The sequence below is a fragment of the Zeugodacus cucurbitae genome, chromosome 6, assembly GCF_028554725.1.
Source record: "Zeugodacus cucurbitae isolate PBARC_wt_2022May chromosome 6, idZeuCucr1.2, whole genome shotgun sequence".
In the NCBI taxonomy this organism is placed as follows: domain Eukaryota; kingdom Metazoa; phylum Arthropoda; class Insecta; order Diptera; family Tephritidae; genus Zeugodacus; species Zeugodacus cucurbitae.
The window spans coordinates 2,762,501-2,785,599 of NC_071671.1; the positions used below are offsets into that span (position 1 = coordinate 2,762,501).

The 23,099-nt window shown below is 34.4% G+C and overlaps 2 protein-coding genes across 5 annotated transcripts in view; one reads left to right on the plus strand and one right to left on the minus strand.

Annotated features, from left to right (window-relative positions):
* LOC105215641 (double-strand break repair protein MRE11) overlaps positions 1-11,882 on the plus strand; it is a 92,774-nt gene extending 80,892 nt beyond the window's left edge. The window contains exon 9 of the transcript XR_008472022.1: positions 11,552-11,882. The gene's annotated coding sequence lies outside the window, so the exon portion shown is untranslated. The remainder of the gene's footprint in view (positions 1-11,551) is intronic.
* Positions 1-23,099, minus strand: part of LOC105215648 (probable serine/threonine-protein kinase DDB_G0267686) — a 159,400-nt gene that overhangs the window by 52,717 nt on the left and 83,584 nt on the right. Inside the window, exon 1 of one of the 4 annotated variants that reach the window (XM_054234879.1) lies at positions 6,238-7,679. The exons of the other annotated variants lie outside the window; for them this stretch is intronic. Coding sequence (XP_054090854.1) covers positions 6,238-6,270 — 33 coding nt within the window. The 5' untranslated portion in view covers positions 6,271-7,679. Of the gene's footprint in view, positions 1-6,237; positions 7,680-23,099 lie in introns of those variants that run through there. 4 annotated transcript variants of the gene reach the window in all.

The following is a 23,099-nucleotide window of genomic DNA, read 5'->3' on the forward strand; positions in this document are numbered from 1 at the left end:
TTCGCGTGCTTTGCTGTTGTTGTTATTGTGCTGCCTGCTGTCCACCAGCCGCGTTTGCCATTATTAATTAATAATTAAATTACTGTCCATTCACCAACTAAACAAGCCATTCAGCATTGTCTTCGCGTTGTCTTCGCATTGTTTTCGCCCGAGCTGTTGTTTCGCATATCATTTGCCTGTTTGCTATTGTTGTTTTTTTGTAGTTGATATACATATGTGCTTAGTTGTATGTTTGTTGTCTACTTCGTTGTTGCTCTTCCTGCATTTAATGGCAGTTAATTAATTAAGTTCTTGCTGGCAAAGTAGGTGTGGCACGTGTTAACAGGCGCTAAAGTCTCTTCAACATATCAAGCTTTAATGAGCTTTAATTTTTATTGAAACTGATGATCTGACGCAACTCCGCTTAATTACTGAGCATCTGCTTAAAAAATTTAATAAAAGTCCAAACACTTAGAGTGCTTTGAGCTTTCAAGTTTTATTTTCAAACCAACTACTAAGCAAGACTCTTGTGGTTTCCTTTATAAGCACTGTTTCCAATTTATAAAAGCTTTAAATCGTTGAAAAAGCACACTCCCACAATGAAATTTCGAGCAGGTGGAAGCTCTAAAACTTTAAAGCTTTCACCAAATACGGAAAGCTTTGCTATGTGTGATTGGTTTAAGAAAGCGAAAAATTCTAATATTGTATCAATATAAAATTGTATTTTTATATAAAACCATCAAAAGTTTAGTTAAAGCTCAAAGCTCGCATGAGTCTTCCAGCTGTTTTTATTTAACCATAGTCGATTAATTGGTCTCTATGCTCTCAATATAATTTAAGTCACAATATTAAACTTTTTCTGAACTTCATACGACCATAAATCTATTGTTAGATCACAATCTCATTATGCAACTATTCTATTTGATTCATGAGTTTCGCGCTGTAGTTTAGTAGTAATTAACTAGTAATAGACATATTTTGTGGTCTTTATTGTTTTATAGCAGAAGGCAGTGGCCGTTTAAACAAATTAGTATAAATTTTAGTATACAATAAATTTACGATTTATTGCTAAGGCATTCAATAGTGTGGGGTGTGCTCCCCACTACATTTCACCACAAACAACCCCACGAGTTTTGTGTATAAATATCAGTTGTTTGAGTTGTTTTCTCTCGTTGCATCACTTAAGTATGCCATTCAGCACATTTCTCATAAGTATATATATAGTATATATGTATTTGGTTTTTGTTTATCATTATTTGCCTATAAATTTTCCTAAGTCCCCAATAGATCAATTACTGAAAGCTTAAAATTCCATTTTTATTACTTGAACTAAAAACAACAAAAAATAAAAAAGAAACACAATATTGTTTATACAATCTTATCAGAAAAATTGCGGTTAACTGGCGTTGTAATTTATCAAACATACTCTCATAAAATACTACAATACTAAGTACTATGTCTATTATCTTCAGATATAGTAAAAATATTATATCATATTGTGGTTTAACGCCACATAGACGGTGTTTAGGCCGAGTTTTTGCTGCTTCAATGTCAGAGGTATGGAGGGTTCAGTTTTTGTTGTTTTATTATATATATATATATATATTAGACGTATCTTCTCATGATGTTCTGTAGATGTACTATAATGCTTCTGAACATATAGTAGATCCAGCAATAGAAGTTGAGGCCAAAAATTCCTACTGGGAATTAGAAAGCTCTTAAAGCAACTCAAAGCTCTCTACACGTGCTTAGGTAGTTAAGTAGTCGGACCCTCCCATTGGTCGGAAGAGCGATTTCGGCCCGGGAAAGAATAAAACATTACATTATGGAACTTTAAGGAGTCTTCAAGCTTCTTGAACCCTTATGTTCATTAGCGATTTTTTGGTATACAGCGAGTATGAAACACTCTTCTCACTTTAGATGAACTCTCTTCAGCTTAAAAAATTCCAGACAAAATATCGATCAATAGAGCTAGTGTTTAGTCAAACTTCAGGGTTCAGAACATAACTCAATAAAAAATTTATGTTTCAATAATATTGATGACATTGAAAGGCTGACTAATGCACTGCCATTAAAATGCAAACGTTAACTTATTGACAAATTGGAATTTATACAATCCACCCAAAATATTGACACGCAATGACCAACTGACGGTGTTCCCAGCCATGAAAAGAAAAAAAAAACAGGAAAACTACGCTAATGGCGTCTATGTCAATATCATTTGGGTATAAAAATAAAAATGAAAGTGAGTAAGTTTATAAGTTTGTAGGAAAGTGTAGCGTTGACATATGAAACCTACAACCCACTTACACGTTCAGGATAAAAATAGAAATTACAACAAAAATTATGATATGGAAAATTATGCAATGGAAAGTTCAAAAATTTAGTAAAGCTGTAGAAATGAGAGGTATTCAAAATTCAGCTGTTCGTAGAATTTTTACTCTCATTTCATTCCATTCAACTTCATTAACAACTCGCTTGTGGACTCACAACACTCTAACTTTAAAAGTGCTGACGAGGGGGCAACACATTTCGTTCTGCATTCCAACAAATAAATATGTTAGTAGACAGTGATAAATTCAAAAATTCTAGCGCTAGAGCTTCGCACCTTTGCCCATTCATACCTACATACATACAAACACATAAAATCACCACTTCATGGCGCTCCCCTTCAACCTCTGCGCTGCGGAAGTAGTGCAATCGGAAAGAACAGTGTGTAACATATTTTAGTTACAGTAGGTTATCTACGAAATGCGTGGAAATGACGTACGCCAACAAATCGAATGCACGCAATATAAAAAGCACAAAAACAAAGGCAATAACAACAACAAAAACAACAACAAAATGCGTAACTAAGTATAACACTTTGCTATGCTTAAATACATACAGATATTCCGGCGTTGCAGTAACGTTTTGAGCATTATTGTAACTCAACACCTTTGCCTCTGCCGTTAGCTCTTCACTTCAGTCGTTTGCAATATGCGCTCACGCTTTGGTTGTAGTACATATCGGTGCTTACATATAGCTAATCATGACTTATGATTACAACAACCAAACTGAACTCAATACATTTTTATATATAAACGAGAGTCTAAATCGGAGCATGCATAATTAATTTGCAGTGAGACCATCTGAAGCTTCTATATTACAAAGATTTTAATGAAGTATATTCATTTGTATAATATCTAAATATCTAAAGTATCTAGAAATAATTTTTATTTATCTTCCAATTCCAATTTTTATTTATATTCCAAATCTAAAAACGTTTGCCGGCAATATAGTCACGTTTCGAGTTAAATATAGAGAGATATAAGTAAGCACAGATATTTTATTCCTACTATACTAAGAGTGAGGAAGTATTAGGTCTACAACTTTGCTTCCGCCATTTTCATTTCGTTTTTTGTAAATTTAAGGCTTTATTGTATAAAAACGGTTATAAAAATGTTGGCCGTCGCTACTACTTTTGACCATCTTTCTGTGACGAAAAGAACTCCTCATCTTTCGAGTCGATCCAAGTATCAATCCAATTTTTGACTTCTTCATAAGAACTGAAGTGCTCGTTAGCTGGACCGTGTGCCATCGATCGGAACAAGTGGTAGTCAGATGGAGCAACTTCTGGAGAATACGTCGGGTGGGGTAAGATCTCCCATTTCAGCGTCTCAAAATATTTTTTGACCACTTTTGCGACGTGAGGCCGAGCATTGTCATGCTGGAGAATGACTTTACACTTTTTAGTACAGCCTCACCGTACGTATCCGAAAGCATTCGAGTTTGGGATGCAAACAGATCTCTACAAATATTTTGTTGGGTTAATGTTGACACAAATATCAATATAAAACGATTTAATCGATTTAATCGACCAGTGCTTGATTTGGAAAACGGCGGAAGCAAAGTTGTAGACCTGGTATTTAGAGATAATTATAAAAAAATAGCTTAGTAGGATCTATCCACTAATATTAGATTTCCTTCAAAAGACCTTCAGAAACTATGTTCTAAAACTTTTGGAAATTGAGTCATATCTCCTTAGATTAAATGTACCTATGAATGTCGCTTGAGTACACCTTTTTAAGGTTAGACTAGGCAATTGATAAATCATTTTTTCTACACTTCAAACCCTAAACCAATATCCAAATTCTAAATGTCATTAGATCATATGTATATTTTCAGCATTTTTTTGGTCAATTGTTCTCAATTTTCTAAATTTTTTTATCAATTTATTCATAGCTACCTTGCACAACATATGTGCTCAGCCTAAGGTAGAAAAAATGTCTCAGGTGAAGAAATGTATATAATGCAGTAAGCTTTTTATAAACTCAATCGCATTTTTCTGCCATACATAATGCCAATGAAAAGGGAACTGATTGGAAATGAAGAAAAGCGAAAAAATAATAAAAAATAAAAATGAGAAGAGTACGAAATGGTAAAAATTTAAAGCGTGGCACAACAAAATGACACGTTCTACATATTATAACATATTCTGACACCTAATTTGAGCCACTTTAGCGTCTCATTGATTTGGTTGCTAATTATAAAATAATTCATTAAATATCTGTTTGATATACGATATTTATTGTTAACCATATATGGTGAATATATATATATATATATATTGGAGAAAATACAGTATCTCGTTTTGTTGTATGTGCTTTTGTTGTTTTTTTTTTTCAAAGTTTCATTCTCCACCTGTTCTTGCATATATATCCAACAACTATCTACCACTACAGCGGCAGCCATATAGATTGTGCGTGTGAGACATTTACTTCAGATTCGCTGCAAAGAAACGAGGTTACTTGTAAAGCGCGATAAACGCCAGTTCTCTGATAAGCCATACCAATTTGTTGTAAGCGTTTACATATCTTTGAATGCATACATAGACATACATACATGCCTATGCTGGAGCTTACTTTATATATTATACTAGCAGACAGTGGGTCAGACAGTCAGTCAGTTCGACAGTTGGTTACACATACTCTTAGTTGGCGCTATAATAAATTTTCGAAAACAAATGTTATTCGTAGTTTTGGTAGGAAAGACACACAACTGTATATATGTACATACATATATGTAGCTGTATGTAACTTTATATAGCAATATATATATGTATGTGTGTATGTTTATATGCTGGTGTTGGTTATATATGTTATTGGCATTGCAAAAGATTTCGGATTTGCCCAGAAATTACAACCACAATGAAATCTAGATAAAGCATTGTTTTACAATTGACAGATTGAAAATGTAATGAATTTGTGTTTTTGCTATTTTGAAAATTTGCTTGTCTATAATTGCGTAATAATGGTTTGTGTCGTTAATAAATTTTATTTTAATTTGTGCTGTATAATTTTGGAATTTTTTTTTTTTGCTACACACAATGACATACAATACTTTATTGGTGCTTATACTAGAACGATTTAAACCTTAAGCAGCTTCAATGATTTTCTTACTTTTTAGAAAAGAAAATTATTTTTTATTTTTTTTTAATTTTTTATAATTTTGAAACCTTTTTTTTATTTTTTTTTTTTAATTTTTTATAATTTTGAAACCATTTTTAATATTTTAATTTTTTATAATTTTGAAACCTTTTTTTATTTTTTTTTTTAATTTTTTATAATTTTGAAACCATTTTTTATTTCTATTTTAATAAGTGAAAAAATCTTAACTCGAATATTTTTCGAATAATTTTTTTTTTAAATTTTTTATTATACTTTTTTTTTTAATATTTAATAAATAAGTTTTGAATTTTATTTAAATATTTTAATCTTTAGAAAACCTTGACTCAAATGTTATTTAAATTGTTATACAAAAGTCATTTTTTGGAGCCACTCCTTTATTTATAAATATTTTTTTAATCTAAGTGGATCATTCTAGATTCATTTTGTAGACCATTGGCACAACAAGTTTCAAGTTTCGTATATTTTTCTTCAACATTTTATCAAAATAATTCTGCTTTTATCGTCTCAAGGCAGCGTTTAATTGAAATGTAACTGAAATAAGTGCATTCAAATGGCAATAAGTGCAATTAAGACACGCAAAACTGGGTACACACCCTAGCAATTATGGAAAACTGCTGACAAAAATATTATGAAATCAAAATATGATTTCGAAACACACGCACACTTTTACTACCCTCAAGCATTTAGGCACAAAAACACATTTTTTAAATTTTTTTTTTTTTTTTTGTTTTTCACGAATATGCAATTTGCCACAAAACCGGCCACGCAAAGTCGTTATGCATCGCATACATATGCATGGATTACTTACAATAAAAAGCAGCAGCCTGAACTGATTCGACATTCATTCGGCGATCAATTAACATTTCCAATTTGCAAATCCTAGTTGTTGTTTTGTTGCTTGTTGTTGTTGTTGTGTGCTTAATGTCGCCGTCGCGCGTCAAGCATGTCTTCATGCAACTACTTGTATTATTTGCCTATGGAAGTGTGCCACCACTGCGGCTGCTGAAGAGCTTTTAATTATAATTATTGTTGTTGTTGTTTGGTTTACTATAATTGCCCTCAACAATTTGCCGCCACTATTTCACAATATTTTTTTACGATGCACTATATATATACATATACGCACGGTACTTGTGTGTGTTTATATATTTCTACACACCACTGTATTTATTTATTTATTTTTCAAATGCACTTTGAGTGTACTTTATATTTGTTGTTGTTGTTGTTGTTTGTTTTGCTTTAATATTTGAAATTTGCATAGGTATGGGCCACTTTCGACCGCAACCAGCGCCAGCATAAGTCAATGAAGTCACCGCGCGACGGTTGTTGCATGAACATTTTCACAGTTGCTACAAGCAATTTGTTGTTGTTGTTGTTTTTACTGCGTTTGTAGCATTAAAATCATTTAGAAAACTTTATTAATTTTACAACGCTGTTGTGATTTGCACTAAAACACGCAATATTATGGGAAAATTATGGCGTTGACTTTTGATTCCGCATTAATTTGCGGCGCTAAACTTGCAACACGCTCAAATTTTTTTTTTAATTTTCACAAAAATTGAATTTTATAAAAATGATGCTTTCGCGCCAAATTTTCATAAATTAATTATTTTTTTTTTTATTAATATTTTTTCGCAACAACAACGCGCGGTAGAGCGATATAGAGCGCGCGCACACACATCAATTGTTGTTGCACGGCAAGGTGTTGGCGCGTTATACAATTTGCTTTTAAACACACGCGCTTATTATTTCATTGAGAAAAAATAAAATATTTTTTATCTAATTGTTGTTGTTGTTTGCATGCGTATGCACGTTGTCACTGCATTGATTTGGTGTACTGGCCGTTGGAACGCGTCGTCGTGTTGAACGTCTAAACACTGCAATGGAACTGTCAAGACTAAAAACAACACAAACGCCAAAATTTCGACGTGCTCGTACCACGGCGCTGCGCGCACTGCGACGCTGTTGGCAGCAGCAGCAGCGTTGACAACGTTGACGACAGCGACGCCACGAGGCGGCAGCGCTGTTGGCGCGCCAATGCACACACGCGCAAGGTAGCGTAGCGTCGTCTCCAGGCGCAGCGCATTGAGTGGCATTTAAATGTGGCAAATTTGCTTCCAGTTTGGCTAGCTGGCCGCGCGCACACACTGGCTGGCTCATTCATTGATTCGAAAGTGGCTGGCCGCAAGCGAAATGCGATTTATACAGTTATAGCGCTGCATGGCGGCATGATGCAGCAGAAATAGCGGACTGCGTTGTTGGGTAGACAGCGTGTGACAATGACAATTTGTCGCAGAAATCGCATGCGATTTAATTTGAGCGCGGATGTTGAGTGTTAGAAGTCACAATGGTTGGTATTTCAAGAGCCCCTAGGTTTAAAAATTCCAACTTAAAAATCTACTTTAAAATAATTCGAAAAACTTACTTTAAATATTGATATTTTTGCAAAAATAATTATCGTCGGATATTTTTTTATAAAATCTTTAAAAGCGAATTGAATATTTTTGTGACCCAATTTTAACCAAATTGTTTATTTATACAACCGTTTGAAATACATTTAAAAAGTTCTAATCCTTTGACATACTATCTTAGAATATTATGATTTATTAGACTTTCCTTGTCATATGGGTTGTCCTCAAGATATTTTTCCGAAGCATAAAATAGTAATGTTCTGAAGAACGATCTTAGAAAGTCTTGGTAAAGAAGGGCCTAGCTGTTTTTGGTATCACCAATTGTTGGGGTTATTATTACACTGTTCCTCATTCAATTGTATTAAAGAGATGCTTGTTCATTCAGTTTTTATCAGTGTTTTTTAGAAGAACATCAATGCTTTCAAATTTTCCTGAGCTGAGTTACTGCCTGGAAACTGATTTGACATGAATTCTTGCCTATTGGATGAAATCTGTTTTGTATCGTCCTAACCTTACTTACCTCACTTCCACTTTTGCATAATTTTGAAAACTTATTGGAGCCTTCCCTGATTTTTATTCATTGGAAAGGAGACTGTTAACCTCAAAAACATTTTTATGCATTTATTCTGTTTCTGACATCTTGGGCTTCTTAAACCAGAAAGAGTGAAGTGCCTTTCGGAGGCAAACAATAGTTTCATTGATCCTTAGTAGTTACATAACAGCACTATCTAACGTAATAGCATTTTCTGGGTATAAATATTTTTAACAACTTAACTCATTTTGTGTCACGACCCCACTTGAAGAAAGTATGATTCAACATTCTCAAAATTCCATAAAACAATTTAAAACCCCTGTTAGTAGCTAACAGCACCGTTTACCGTTAACATAACACCTATTTACACTGTCAACAATTTACTTCAAACAACTTTCAACGCTTTCGAACACTGTTGAAACTCATACTTCTAACGGTTTCTTAACTGTTTCTGAAGAAATTTGCTTAGCGAACATGTTGCGGTGTAAAAAAATGCTTCGTTCTATCGAACATGTTCGCTATGTTGTTTGAAGCTAATAATAAATTTTATAACAGCTGTTAGAATGAATAGTAGTTAATGGTGAATTTAAATGTTATCTGTATACAAATTTCTATAATTTAACAGTTTTATATTTTTATTAATTTTTTATGAATTATTTATAAATGTTTTCGAAGCAGGCCATTTGCTTTTCAACAAAAAGTTGCATGCGAGAAATCTTAAAATATTTTTTTTTTATTCAAAAACACCGTTGTAAACGTTAAAAACTCTATAACTTTGCACTCCATTTCGCCCATTGACCTATTATTCATTTCGTCTTTTATCACCTACGAGCAGACTTGTATTTCTAGACTTTACGCCAGCGCAAACTGTCGACAAAAAAAACACTCGTCGACTTGCAACATTGTCGCCGCAATTGGCGAATGTTACGCGGCAATTAACAGGCGATCGCATGCGGTGATCATCAACCGGATAAACTGATCACAATCAACAACAGTGATAAAAGATAACCAAACTTCTTTTTCGATTTTTTTTTTCGATACTAATTTTTGTTGTTGCTTTTTGCGAGCTGATTTTTTATGGCGTCGATTTTGTGGCGGTACATTTACGAGCTGAACTAGCGCCTTGCGGCGATTTTACGATGTTTGTGTAGAATAGTTCAAAAGAACGACGACGCACAACAAGTGGCACTGTGTGGCACTTGCGCGCCGCTCGGCTGGAATGTGTTTGCCAATCTGAGGTGAGCGTGTGGCATTGCAAAAATATTTGTCGGTTAGTTGGCGCATCTTTACATGTTTAGTGCCGCTCGCGCGCGCTCAAACTGGTGTACTTACATAATAATATTTTGATTGCAGTTAGTTGGCTAAGTGCACTGAAGTGGCATTAAAATCACTTAAGCGTGTGGTTGTTGTAGTTTAGTAGCGTTGGTAAGCATGACTCGTATGTGCGGTAATTTTTAATTAAAAATGCTGTTTGGGTTATCAATGAGTCGGGTTACTTAAGCTTGTAATGACATGTTTTGTAGCTATTATGGGTTTGGGGGGTGTCTTTGGATAAATATTTAATATGGAAATTGACAGAAACATGTGTGTATACTCAGTTACTTCAGGTCAATACTTTATTACTATAAAACAAAAATGATTCAAGTGAAAGACTTTGAAATAAGGAAAGAACTAGAATGAAAACCTATACACCTTAGCTATCAAAGTCTTAGCTGGATGGAGACTGAGCTCTTGATTAATTTTTAAAGTAAATTCTCTATTAAATGGTCTTTAAGGTCTATAATATTATAAGAAACTTCATGAAACGTGATCTTTTTCGAAAGAAGAAAGGAACCCCAACTAACAACAAATAACTCCAAAGTGGATGAATTTCTCTTCCGCAATCACTTATTACTCATTTGAAATGTATTCCAATACAGTGATCCCTTTAGACACAATTCACATTCTCACTTAATAGTCTCTCTAATAGCTCTGTCATTGTCAGTCCATTAAGGAATCCAACCCAATTCCCAGCAATACAAGTGTCAACACCCACTTTTCAAATCACTTCCGGTGACATCTTCGCTTAAACGCCTCTATTTTACCAAAAATCAATACTTCAAGTCCTCGCTTAAGTGACAGCTAAGTGGACAAGGGATTAGTAACCCTTATGGTTGGATTTATACTGTACCTTACATTTAACTCAATTCCTTTTACTCCCAAAATTCTTCTTGAAAAATCACAATTGACACAATTTAAAGCGATTAATGGGTATACAAGTACAACAACAACAACAAAATAGTAATGATTACAATCACTGCTTTTAGCTTGTTAGTGTTACAAATATACATATAAAGAATTTAAGTGAATCTCTTGTCAGAAAGGTAAGGAGAGGCGCACACGCCACTTCATCACTGCCACTTCCGGTCAAAGTGGAGACAATGATTGATTGACAGCTCGTCGTCAGACGCTGTGAGGTGATGGTCATGTCAATGGTAGCAACAACAACAAAGTGTACATTTCCCAATTTCCACTTGGACGAAAATTTGTGTCACAGCTGATAAAGAGCACACAACACATAGACGAGCACGCAAACATACGCATATATGCTACAGCAAGCATGTCCTTGCTGACTACATACAGATATACAAATTTGTGTTTGTGTAAGTGCCACTGTGTGTTTACATATATTTATTCACTTTGTGTATCAAATTACAAGTTGTAACAGCTCCATCAAGTCCACATGTGCGATCCATCCTTTGTTTATACACGCCGACGTGTGCAAAGCCACTTGCGTGTGTGGGTGTTAATATCCTTACGAAATTCATCAAACGAACCAGGAGCAGTGAGTGTGGCATAGAATTTTTGGTGAATGCAGCGGGCGATAAGCCACAGTGGCAAGTGAAACATTTAGGGCACACAAAACAATAAGAACAACAACAATGGCATATATAAACAGGAGTGTGTTTGTGTGTATACTCCATGCCAGGGAGTAATGTAACAATTTCATTGAAAGTGTGCTAAAGGTAAAATGCGGCTTGTAACAGAGCCCTAAAATCGATATAAAACAATAGTTTCTGGCATGTCCAGCTCCCTTTGTGATGTGCGTGGCTGTGTTTGTATATTCATGTGTATATGTATTTGTGTGTGAGTTAACTCCCATATCCGCTAGTGTTTCATTGTATTCCACTTCATTACAGATTCTCTTTCATTTGTCGACTTCCCTTTCGATTGCGCCGCTCACAGGATGCAACCGAAAAATAAAGAATGTTGAACTCAGTGAAGTGGACTTCGGATAAAGACAAGCAGAATTTTTGATGTGTTAAAAAATTAGTGCGATGTTTTGCTATAAAGCTCTAAAGTGCTGTGTTTTTGTGAGCTTAAAGCTATTTTTTATTAATTTTTTAATTTATGAAGTGTTTCTTTTTTTTATGTGAAGTCATATATTTTTTAATCGTGCAAAGTGATTTTTCGACTAGTGAAGTGTTATTCAATGAAAAAAAATTTAAAATTTGGCCACTTATCACCAGCATCAACAACGACTGGAACATGTATGGAGTTCATAAAACGAATTGGTAAGTCTACCAAATCATTATTTTCTTTAAACTTAATTTAGTGTATTACATAACCTTTCAAAAATCTATCGTCTATTAATGCTATACATCAGTGATCCGTAAAAGATGCTCAGCCTCCTTTAAATATTCGAGAGAGTAAACAAATTGAGACCAAGGCTGCGTCATATTTGTTTATGGAGTAGTACGTGCTTCGTGTAGACAGAGTTGATTTCTTCATTTCGCCTAAAACTATACTTTCATGTTGAAAATGAAACAGATACTATGTTTTCTTAAACTAATAACTCTACTACTAACACCCTCAACGTTATTTAGAATCTAAAGATGAAATCTGCTAGAACTCTGGTCAAATTTAATACGATACCATCCAAAACGTACCACTCACTCATCAGCTGATCCTAAAACCATGCTTCAAAAAATTATCTAACCTAAAAACCCCCCTCCGAAAAGCATTGTGGGCGTAATTATTATTGTAGATCGCTTAAATCTACAAATTTGCTACAAATCCGGTAAAATTTAGTATAATACGATCAGAAAATTGCCTCCCACCCACAAGCTAATCCTAAAACTATGCTTTAAAAAATCACTTAACCCAAAAAACTAACTCAGAACATCTTAAAAATAGTTCCACAGCGCGCTCTCTCTTCTTTACACCAAAAAAAATCGTAGCGCTCACAAAATATACCGTAATAGCATTGTAAAAAATCGCTAATCTTCCTATCGGCAGTTAAAATTTATCGTGAAATTCAATATCAAATCATAGTAGAATGCTATCTCCGTGGCGATCTCACTCGAAAGACAATGTAGCTAGCGAATAGCTTCATTTCACCGCATTTTCACTGAAGTTTATCAGATTTCATGCGATTTTTACAAGCATTGTGGGTGTAATTATTATTGTAGGCAATAATAATTTTTATGATCAACAACTGAGAGTTGTGTTATAAAAATGTGCGCAAAAGCGCGAGCATTCGCGAAAAAACACGAAGAAGTCTACACAAATTATAGCTAAAATGAAGGCATTTTTCGCGCTTTTATTGCTAACAGCGGTGATAATCAGCGAAATTTGAGCTGGATAACTTCATTTGCACATTATGGATGCATTAAAAAATTGATTATCAATGGTGATATTGACCGAGAAGAGGCGACAAAAAGTTGGTGAAGACAATAGTCAAATAGTTGAAAAAATACGTGGCCAGTTGTAGTGTGAAATGGTTTTATGGTGTTCTAGTTTGCTGAGAGCGCACACGGATTGCGCACTCGTTGGTGTTGAGAGTAATCTGGTTGTGGGTTGTAATAAAATATACTTGGAACTTTACTGTTTTTCGAGGAATCTATAACTTTTGTGTATGTTGAAGGTGGTAGAAGAGCATTAGATTAAAAAATGGCTTACAAAGTATTCACGAAGAAAAGAATTATACTTAAGCAGCTTTAACCAGACACTATACTTTCTAGAAAGGTATTATTTTCACGTAGTGTTAATAAATTATATTTTTTAAGAAATTCGAATGCTTTATTGATAACCAATTTTATCATTTACACAAATTTCGTTCAACAAGTGAACAAAATTGTAATTCTCAAACGGTTTATAAAATAATTTTATTATAGGAAGCGCTTTAAATTTAAATTATATGTAACATAACCTCAATTTTGGCAAATAGTTGATAGCAGTTTCGAACTGTATCAACGTAATCTCACTTTAGATGACCAACATAGCATATTTACTGTTTTATGAATTTTGATTTTTGATTATCAATTAATTTCTCGAATAATAAATGCACTTAAGTAAACCAACTTCCTAATTTCATCATCTTAAGCTATCACATGTTAAAAAATATTAGCAAAGTCACCATATACTAGATCGATATGCATAGTGCCATAGTGCCTGTCAACAACAAATCACTTTCTCGTACTCATGCTTTCTCGATTAAATCGAAGACTGTCGCCAATAATTGAATATTTTCATGGCGTCACGGTCGAAATACAAATTTATTGCTATCATAAAGTGAAATTATTCATTTTATGGTATTCAACGCAATCACAACACACGACCCATTTCTATTTTGTTAGAATATCACACCCATATCTACCTACATGCATATACCTGGTACTCGTACACTCAATCACCACCAATTAGTTGCCAGGCGCCAATAAAACGGTACAAAAACAACACATAATAAATTTGTGAAATTCTTTCGCATAGTAATTTAATTAATCATGCTGCTATTTTTACGCAAAATAGTATTATACACCTATTTACTATACACTTCGGGCGTGAAGTGTGGTTGTTTCTACCCTTCCTCCTCCTCCACCTCCTCGCCCACAATTAATGGTGCGTCGCATAGATAAGCATAATGGGTTTTGTGTATTTGTTTGATTGGTTTTTATCTAAAATGTGTGCTTCAGCGTACACTAGTTTTCGCTAAGTGATTATTTAAAGCTGGCAAATTATTGTACTTGTATTTGTCATGTTGTTGTAATTGTTCATATGACAGCTTTTGATTGTGTCCAAATTTGCAAATCATTTATGTCAACATAACGGTACATGCAATAAGCGTTATTATTGCATTACTTTCAACTTTTGCATTCCATTAGGAATTTAAACTGTTAAGTGGTTTTGTATTTGATTGATCCAAGTGCACTTTGGAAACGAAAAGTGGCTGCGACCCACGTGGGTGGTTTCAGGTGGTCTTGTCTGAACTTGTCATTATTAGATAAAAGTTGATCAGGCTGACTCAGAAATACATACATATATCTAAATCGAGTCGTTCGTTCAAAAAAAGTAGATCAGTAGTTGTAAAGATATATAATAAAAGTCTTTCCATAACACTTTCATAGATTATCACTTGTTTAGGGTCAATACACGTCTGGTTATATACTGAGCATATTTGTGTAGTCTTCTGGTTTAGGATATAAGTTTGAAATCGACCTATATTAACTTTTCTGAAATTATTTGATATATGTGGCTTCGAGACACACTCGCTAAAATAACCGAAGTACTTTGTTCTTTTATGCAATATCTTTTATAAGGATTCCATAAACAAGATCCTGAAATTTAATAAGAAATATGTCGATTGTTGTTGTTGTAATAGTCATCCGATAGTCCCCAAATATTTTTCAAATTTTTAAAGAAGGACAGTGAATTGTAGACTCTTGAATAGATCAGTTCCCGATAACATGAACGAGCTGTCTTCGTCCTATATTCAGCCTGCTAGTTTAATCTCTATATTTTGAGGTTATCTCAGGGCTAGAAGTTTAGTATATATTTTGTGAGGTTATCTCGTCCTATATTCAGACTGCTAGTTTAGTCTCTATATTTTATATTTTTAGGTTATCTCAAGGCTAGAAGCTTAGTATCTATTTTGTGAGGTTATCTCGTCCTTTATTCGGACTGCTAGTTTAGTCTCTGTATTTTTAGGTTATCTCAAGGCTAGAAGTTTAGTATCTATTTTGTGAGGTTATCTCGTCCTATATTCAGACTGCTAGTTTAGTCTTTGTATTTTGAGGTTATCTCAGGGCTAGAAGTTTAGTATATATTTTGTGAGGTTATCTCGTCCTATATTCAGACTGCTAGTTTAGTCTTTATATTTTGAGGTTATCTCAAGGCTAAAAGTTTAGTATCTATTTTGTGAGGTTAGCTCGTCCTATATTCGGCCTGCTAGTTTAGTATCTATATTGTGAGGTTATCTCAAGGCTAGAAGAATGTAAAAAGGAATCCGATCTTGAGTCTGCATTTATTTTTCCATATGAAGAAATGGTAACTATGAGTTTCCAGTGATCCTCACATTCTTAAGCATCTGAAACTCCATTTCGTGGAATCGACAAATCCATTACTTCATACCCATTCAATTTCAAACAACCTTCGGCTCACTGAAAACGTGAGAAATATTTTCGAAAAACTAAAATCTGCTAATTAGTAACCTTTTAACAACTTATGAAAACAAGCAGCAGATAACGATTCCATCAATATTTCGCCAGCAATTAAATTAAAAATTCAAAAAAAAAAAAAATTGCTGAAATCACAACGCCTAAACGCTAACGTGGCAACGTGGGTGGCCAACCTTAATGCAAGTTTCGCAGCTGCCGTCTACTGGTTTGTCTGTCGTTTAACTCGCCAATTGCGGCTAATTGCTGTGAGCCACGTTAGCTAAGATTGACGTGGCGCTCTTTGTGCAACTAGTGGGCGTTAATCGTTAATGTTGCGGGTTAATTTTGTGGTTGGCGTTGTGGCGCTTCGTTGAGAGAGCACAGAAAGAAGCAAACATTATACTTTTATATATTTTTATATTTAAAGAAGCACTTGTTCATAAAAACTCAAAATATTCAATCGAATTGATTTTTAGGCTTTCAAAGTAAAATAGAATTGAACATTCCGATCTTCAATAAAACTCCATTAAAAATTCATGCAAGTGTAATGATATTGAAAAGTCATAAGTAGATATTAAATTTATGACTTCGAATTGCTGCTATCTGCATTTGCACGTCATTCATTTGATTCGGTATATAAATCTAATCATCAAGGCGCTAAACTTCTACTTTCTTTCTTTTTTTAGAGACACGTACTAAATATTTTTTGGCAAATCAGGATATGTAAACAATTAAAAATTATACAAAGTCATTGTAGTTGTAAAAATATCAATTTTTATTTCTATATTTGCTGGAATTTCACAATTTCCTTTATATACTTGTTTACCAATTGAATCTATTGGTAAATATTATAAGAATTTGATTTAGCAAAACAAACGCGTTTTACAATTTCAATTAATCAATAAAATAGATAATAGATAAGATATTTTTTCCATAAAAAAGAAAAAAAAATCATTTATAGATTACTATAGAGATTTTATGAATACTGTTCCACAAGTTCAAAGTGATCCACTTAACCTAATTACTAGTGTTTCACAAGTTCAGCTGTTGAGAAAATCAGTAAAGTTGAATCTGAAGCGTTTCACAAGTTCAGTACGCTGTAATATAGTTATATGGCCATTACTTTTATAGGTATTTTTCACATTTTCTTTAAATTAAATGAAAATATTAAGTCTACAACTTTGCTTCCGCAGTTTTCCAATAGATGTCTCTAAGGTGAAGCACTGATCGATTAAATCATTTTATATCGATCTTGGACATTTGTGTCAACATTTACCCAACAAAATATTTGTAGCGATCTGTTTGCATCCCAAACTTATTCTCAACTGAAAATGTCACTTTTTGAGCCGAATTCTCGACATTTCCGGGAAATTTTGCTTTTCTATTTTAATTCCAAGAAAAATTCGGCCGAGGCTCATCGACATTTGTAACCGTTTTTATACAAAAAAAGCTTTAAATTTACAAAAAAAATCGGCGGAAGCAAAGTTGTAAACCAATAAATACCTACCATATATTAGTAATTGTAATTACCATAAGCAAAGAATGTCTTCTTACAACAAAATTGTTGTTAATTTGTGAACAAAAAAATTATTAATGCATTCCACATTCCTCTTCAACACAAGTATTTACGCCCTTTCCTGGAAAAGAGGCTTGGCTATATGTCAAGACATGCTAGAGGTATTCAAGAAATAAGCTATTACACGATATACCGTACAGCAATGAGCTGATAAGAATAAAAAACGAAGCTGTAGAAATAAAAAAAAAAAATTAAAAAAAAATCGTGTGGTATTTGAGATACCAAATAATGGAGTGCCATTTAAATTTAGAACAAGCAAATATGATAGAACTCCTTATCAGAATGCAATCTAACGATGGCATGTGGTGGGGAAAACCCGCAGATGGTGTGTAGAAGAGGTGAATAATATTGTCTAAATGGAAATGTTGTTATTGGCAACAATCAACAATGTTGGTATGCAAATGTTTACACACAAATAAGAGTGGGGTTTTCTTAGAAAATATTTCATATAAAAATATCTAATTTTTTTAGATATTTGTTTAATTTTTTTCCTTCTTTTTTAACTTATTTACAATTAAAATTTTCTAAGAATTTATTTTTTTGCCGCAAACCAACTCGACTGCCTCAAGACCTGTAAGCTTACAACACTGTCATGTAAGCTTTGAGATTTATGAGTCTTGCAATTAGTGTTAGAAAAAATCAAAACTGACAACAACAAGATTGTGGAATTGAAAAAAAAAATCAATTGGCATCATGATTTCGTATCATTGTAGTAAGCCGAAAGCAAAGCCGACTCGCTACACGCTCCACTCGCAGCAGATAAAGTATCCGAAGGCTAATGAAAAAAGTACTGAAAAAGTCAACGGCTGAAATCGAAAACAGTTATAAATAGCAAACGTTAGTGTTGTGCTAAAATGTAAACAATTTTGTGGTACAAAAAGTACAAAAAAATACAAAAAATGTTCGTGTAAAAGACACGCACACACCGAAAAAACTGTTTGGCTTACGCTTGTTGCTGCACGTTTAACGGTAGTGTGTTCTTTCGCGCTTTTAATATCAGTTGGATATTTGTAGACACTTCATAATTAACTTTGAAGTGTTTTTTAATTGCGTATATCTTTTTTCATTGATAAATTTTCAATTCTTTCATCTGCATATCACCTATTTGGTTCAGCATAATTTACGGTGTTTTAATTGATTACTGATTTTTTAATTGAGATTTAATTTTTAATTTATTGTTTGCAATCAGTTTAGGTTATAGTTATTTACTTTTTTGCAGTAGCAATAGATACCCTTAAAATTGCCATTAATCGTTAGTAAAGACAGGAGACCTAGACATATATTATTGATATATATTTTTTGTTTTAAAGATATCCCCAAACTATAAGTACTAATGAAAGATGACACAGGCAACCTCATTTCATTTTCATCTGGTTTAATTTGCGTGCACATGATGAGCTCCAACAAAATCTCTGATCATATGATGTGATATGTCTAGAAATATATATAAAATTTTCGTTTGTAGCTATCATTGACTCTAAGTACCACAGAAGGACGACACAGGCAATCTCATTTCATTTTCATTTGGTTTGATTCGAGTTAATATGATGAGCTTGACCATGCTCTTTGACCATACGATGTGATATGTCACGTTGTACTACAATACACATCTTCTTCTTCTTGACTGGCGTAGACACCACTTACGCGGTTATAGCCGAGTCCAAAACAGCGCGCCACGCATCTCTCCTTCCTGCAGTTTGGCGCCAATTGGTTATTCCAAGCGCAGCCAGGTCCCTCTCCACCTGGTCCTTCCATCGGAGTGGAGGTCTCCCTCTTCCTCTGCTTCCACCAGCGGGTACTGCATCGAATACTTTCAGAGCTGGAGCACCTTCATCCATTCGAACAACATGTCCTAGCCAGCGTAGCCGTTGTTTTTTTATTCGCTGGACTATGTCTATGTCGTCGAATAACACATACAGCTCATCGTTCCATCGTCTGCGGTATTCGCCGTTGCCAATTCTTAAGGGACCATAAATCTTCCGCAAAACCTTTCTCTCGAAAACTCCTAGTGCCGTCTCATCGGATGTTGACATCGTCCACGCTTCTGCACCGTAAAGTAGGACGGGAATGATGAGAGACTTGTAGAGTTTGGTTTTTGTTCGTCGAGAGAGGACTTTACTTTTCAATTGCCTACTTAGTCCATAGTAGCACCTGTTGGCAAGAGTGATTCTGCGTTGGATTTCCAGGCTGACATTGTTATTGCTGTTAATGCTGGTTCCCAGGTAGACGAAATTATCTACAACTTCAAAGTTATGACTGTCAACAGTGACGTGGGAGCCAAGACGCGAATGCGCTGACTGTTTGTTTGACGACAGGAGATATTTCGTCTTGTCCTCGTTCACCACCAGACCCATACGTTTCGCTTCCTTATCCAGTCTGGAGAAAGCAGAACTAACGGCGCGGGTGTTGTTTCCAATGATATCGATATCATCGGCGTACGCCAGTAGCTGTACACTCTTATAGAAGATTGCACCTTCTCTGTTTAGCTCTGCAGCTCGTATTATTTTCTCCTGCATCAGGTTAAAGAAATCACACGAGAGTGAGTCACCTTGTCTGAAACCTCGTCTGGTATCGAACGGCTCGGAGAGGTCCTTCCCGATCTTGACGGAGCTTTTGGTGTTGCTCAACGTCAGCTTACACAGCCGTATTAGTTTTGCGGGGATACCAAATTCAGACATCGCGGCATAAAGGCAGCTCCTTTTCGTGCTGTCGAAAGCAGCTTTAAAGTCGACAAAGAGATGGTGTGTGTCGATCCTATTTTCACGGGTCTTCTCCAAAATTTGGCGCATGGTGAATATCTGGTCCGTTGTTGATTTTCCAGGTCTAAAGCCACACTGATAAGGTCCAATCAGTTTGTTGACGGTGGGCTTTAGTCTTTCACACAATACGCTCGACAGAACCTTATACGCGATGTTGAGGAGGCTTATCCCACGGTAATTGGCGCAAATTGTGGGGTCTCCCTTTTTGTGTATTGGGCAGAGTACACTGAGATTCCAATCGTCAGGAATGCTTTCTTCCGACCATATTCTGCAAAGAAGCTGATGCAAGCACCTTATCAGCTCTTCGCCGCCGTATTTGAATAGCTCGGCCGGTAATCCATCGGCACCCGCCGCCTTATTGTTCTTCAAGCGGGTAATTGCTATTCGAATTTCTTCACGGTCGGGCAATGGAACATCTGCTCCATCGTCGTCGATTGGGGAATCGGGTTCGCCATCTCCTGGTGTTGTACTCTACAATACACATACTCTATATATATATATAAATAATAAAAGTATGTGATATTTAAGAGACCTATATATACATACGCCGAACATATTGAACTGATAAGGTGAAGTTTCTAGGACGTTCTGATGTGTTGCGAGTTGATGTGATATCACATGATGAAATGTATTGTTAAATGATACGATGAGATGTGATATGGTGTAGTGATGTGATGTGTTTGGTAGTTAAAATTTGCTCCGTTATGTGTTATAAAACATTATAAACAGTTATTTGCTGAAATATACTGTGCTTTTCAGGTATCTTGTAGTATGCTATGAAGTGATGTGACATCACGACTAGCTGTATTACTTATATGATGTGATTAAATCATATTTTTTTGTTTTTAATGGCTTTCATTTTCTGTTTAACATTAATTTAATTATTTTTAAACTAATAAAAAATAAAAAAGTAATAAATATAATAAAAATAAATTATAAAAAATATTTGTTTTTAATTGTTAATAAAATTTAATTACTTTTAAACTAATAAAAAATAAAATAAATAATCTTCTTCTTCTACTACTAAATAAATATCATAAAAATAAATTATAAAAAATATTTTTTTTTAAATTTTTAATATTTTTTTTTACTACATAAATAATAGAGAAAGGTCAGTTAGTTCCAAAGTACACACCTATCACACTGTTATTTGGGTTATGCCAAATTTGACTTTCTCATAAGTTTGACAAAAGGATTTGCCACTCTCAAATGTCTAACAATGAGTTTATCAGAGTTGACAGGCGGTAAGCCGGAATAGCTTGAAGTTCAATTCATTGAAATTTATGCTCCATATATGACGTTTGCAAAAAAATTGAAATATCCGCCATAAATTTTACTGCTGGAAAAACCATTATCAAATTCCAATGTGACAGCTGACAAAGACAGCTGACAAGAAGCACCCAACTGCTTTTGAGAATTGTGTCATAAATTTAATAATGTAAACAAGTGATTATTGACTTCCATCAGACACTCGAAAAAAATTACTAAGCTTTAAACTAATTTGAGGAGACGGGTGCTTAATTTATCTATACTGTCTGCCTAACCAGATACAAATTATATAAATAATATATTTTTAAATATAATAATCAACTGCTGACCCATATTAAATTTCACATAAATATCACACGCTGCTGCTGCTGATCGCTGTTTAATTCCAAATTATTCATTTATTCTGATTATGCGCTTGTTCTCCCAACAGCTGTGCCGTCGTAACAGTCAAGGCCTTATTAACCATGGCCTATACTTTTGTATGCCACATTAAGGCCTTGAAATGCCGGAAACGCTGTTGGCGTGCAAAATGCACGGCTATTATATTTTGTTGTTGTTGCCACACATAACAATCCGCTTTTGAGGAGATAATAACAGAAATCAACGCGCAAATGAAGCGCAGCGAATTGCAAAGGGCGTTGCAGCATGCAGCAACCAAGCAACAAAAAAAATGAAAATGAAAGCAAAACAAGTGGCAACTCTTGTTACAGTATGCAAAACAAGCAGCGAACTCACGCTTTCGCACTTACTACGCTGCTTTTTTTTACGAAATTAAAGCTTTTTTTTACACTTTGCTCCACAAGCCTCCTTACTTTCGTATTTTTTTGAGTCTCTTTGCCGCCTTTTTGCGCCAAAAGCGTGACCTGCTGCTCCTTCGATGGTGTGTTGCCACATTCTATTGTTGCTGTACAGCTGCTTTGTGTTTTGATTCTCGTTGTGTTGCTGTTGTTGTTGTTGCTGCTTAATACGGTAATTGTGTTTGGGTGATTACTGTAAATGCGTTTCGCTTGATTTGATTGGCGTTAATGTGGGCGCGCAAACAGGTGGTGGATGTACATAGCTACTTGGCGATGCCACAAAATAAAGTGTTGGGAAAAAAGTGTGTCAAAGAAATTATAAAGTGAATTCAATTCTTGAGATGAGATTTCCTTTTTAAATTCTCGGTGAATTTAATTGAAATTCATTACTGTCTTGATATAATTTAAATGGAGTTACAGATCGGCTTTCAAAGTAAACGTTGGTCTCTTTTGAGCCTGGTATATATATTATTTTAGTGTTCTTATACAAATTAGAACAATTGAGAGACATAATTCCATTATAAATAATTTTCGATTTCTAAGAAAATTGATAAAGTTTCAACTGAGATGCTTTTGGAGTCCAAGTAATTTATTGCATTACCCAGTTGAGAAGTTCAATCAGTATTTTCTAGCGAAGAAATTGCTAAGTATAATGGGGTTCGCCTAAAGGTATGCTGCAGATAATTGTGTGTAAACTTTTTTCAGTTCTAAAATTAAAATTTTTAATCTAAAGGTCTAGCGATTTTCCTTGAAATTATTTTTTGAAAGAATTTGATTGGTTTTGAATTTTTTATTGTCTAGTTTTCATATGACAACGGACCTTTTTAAAGACAAAAGAGACTCCAAATAGGTCTTTTCAAAGTGTGTAAGCAATTACACTTAAGTTTTTTTTTATGAAATATTTCTTTTTT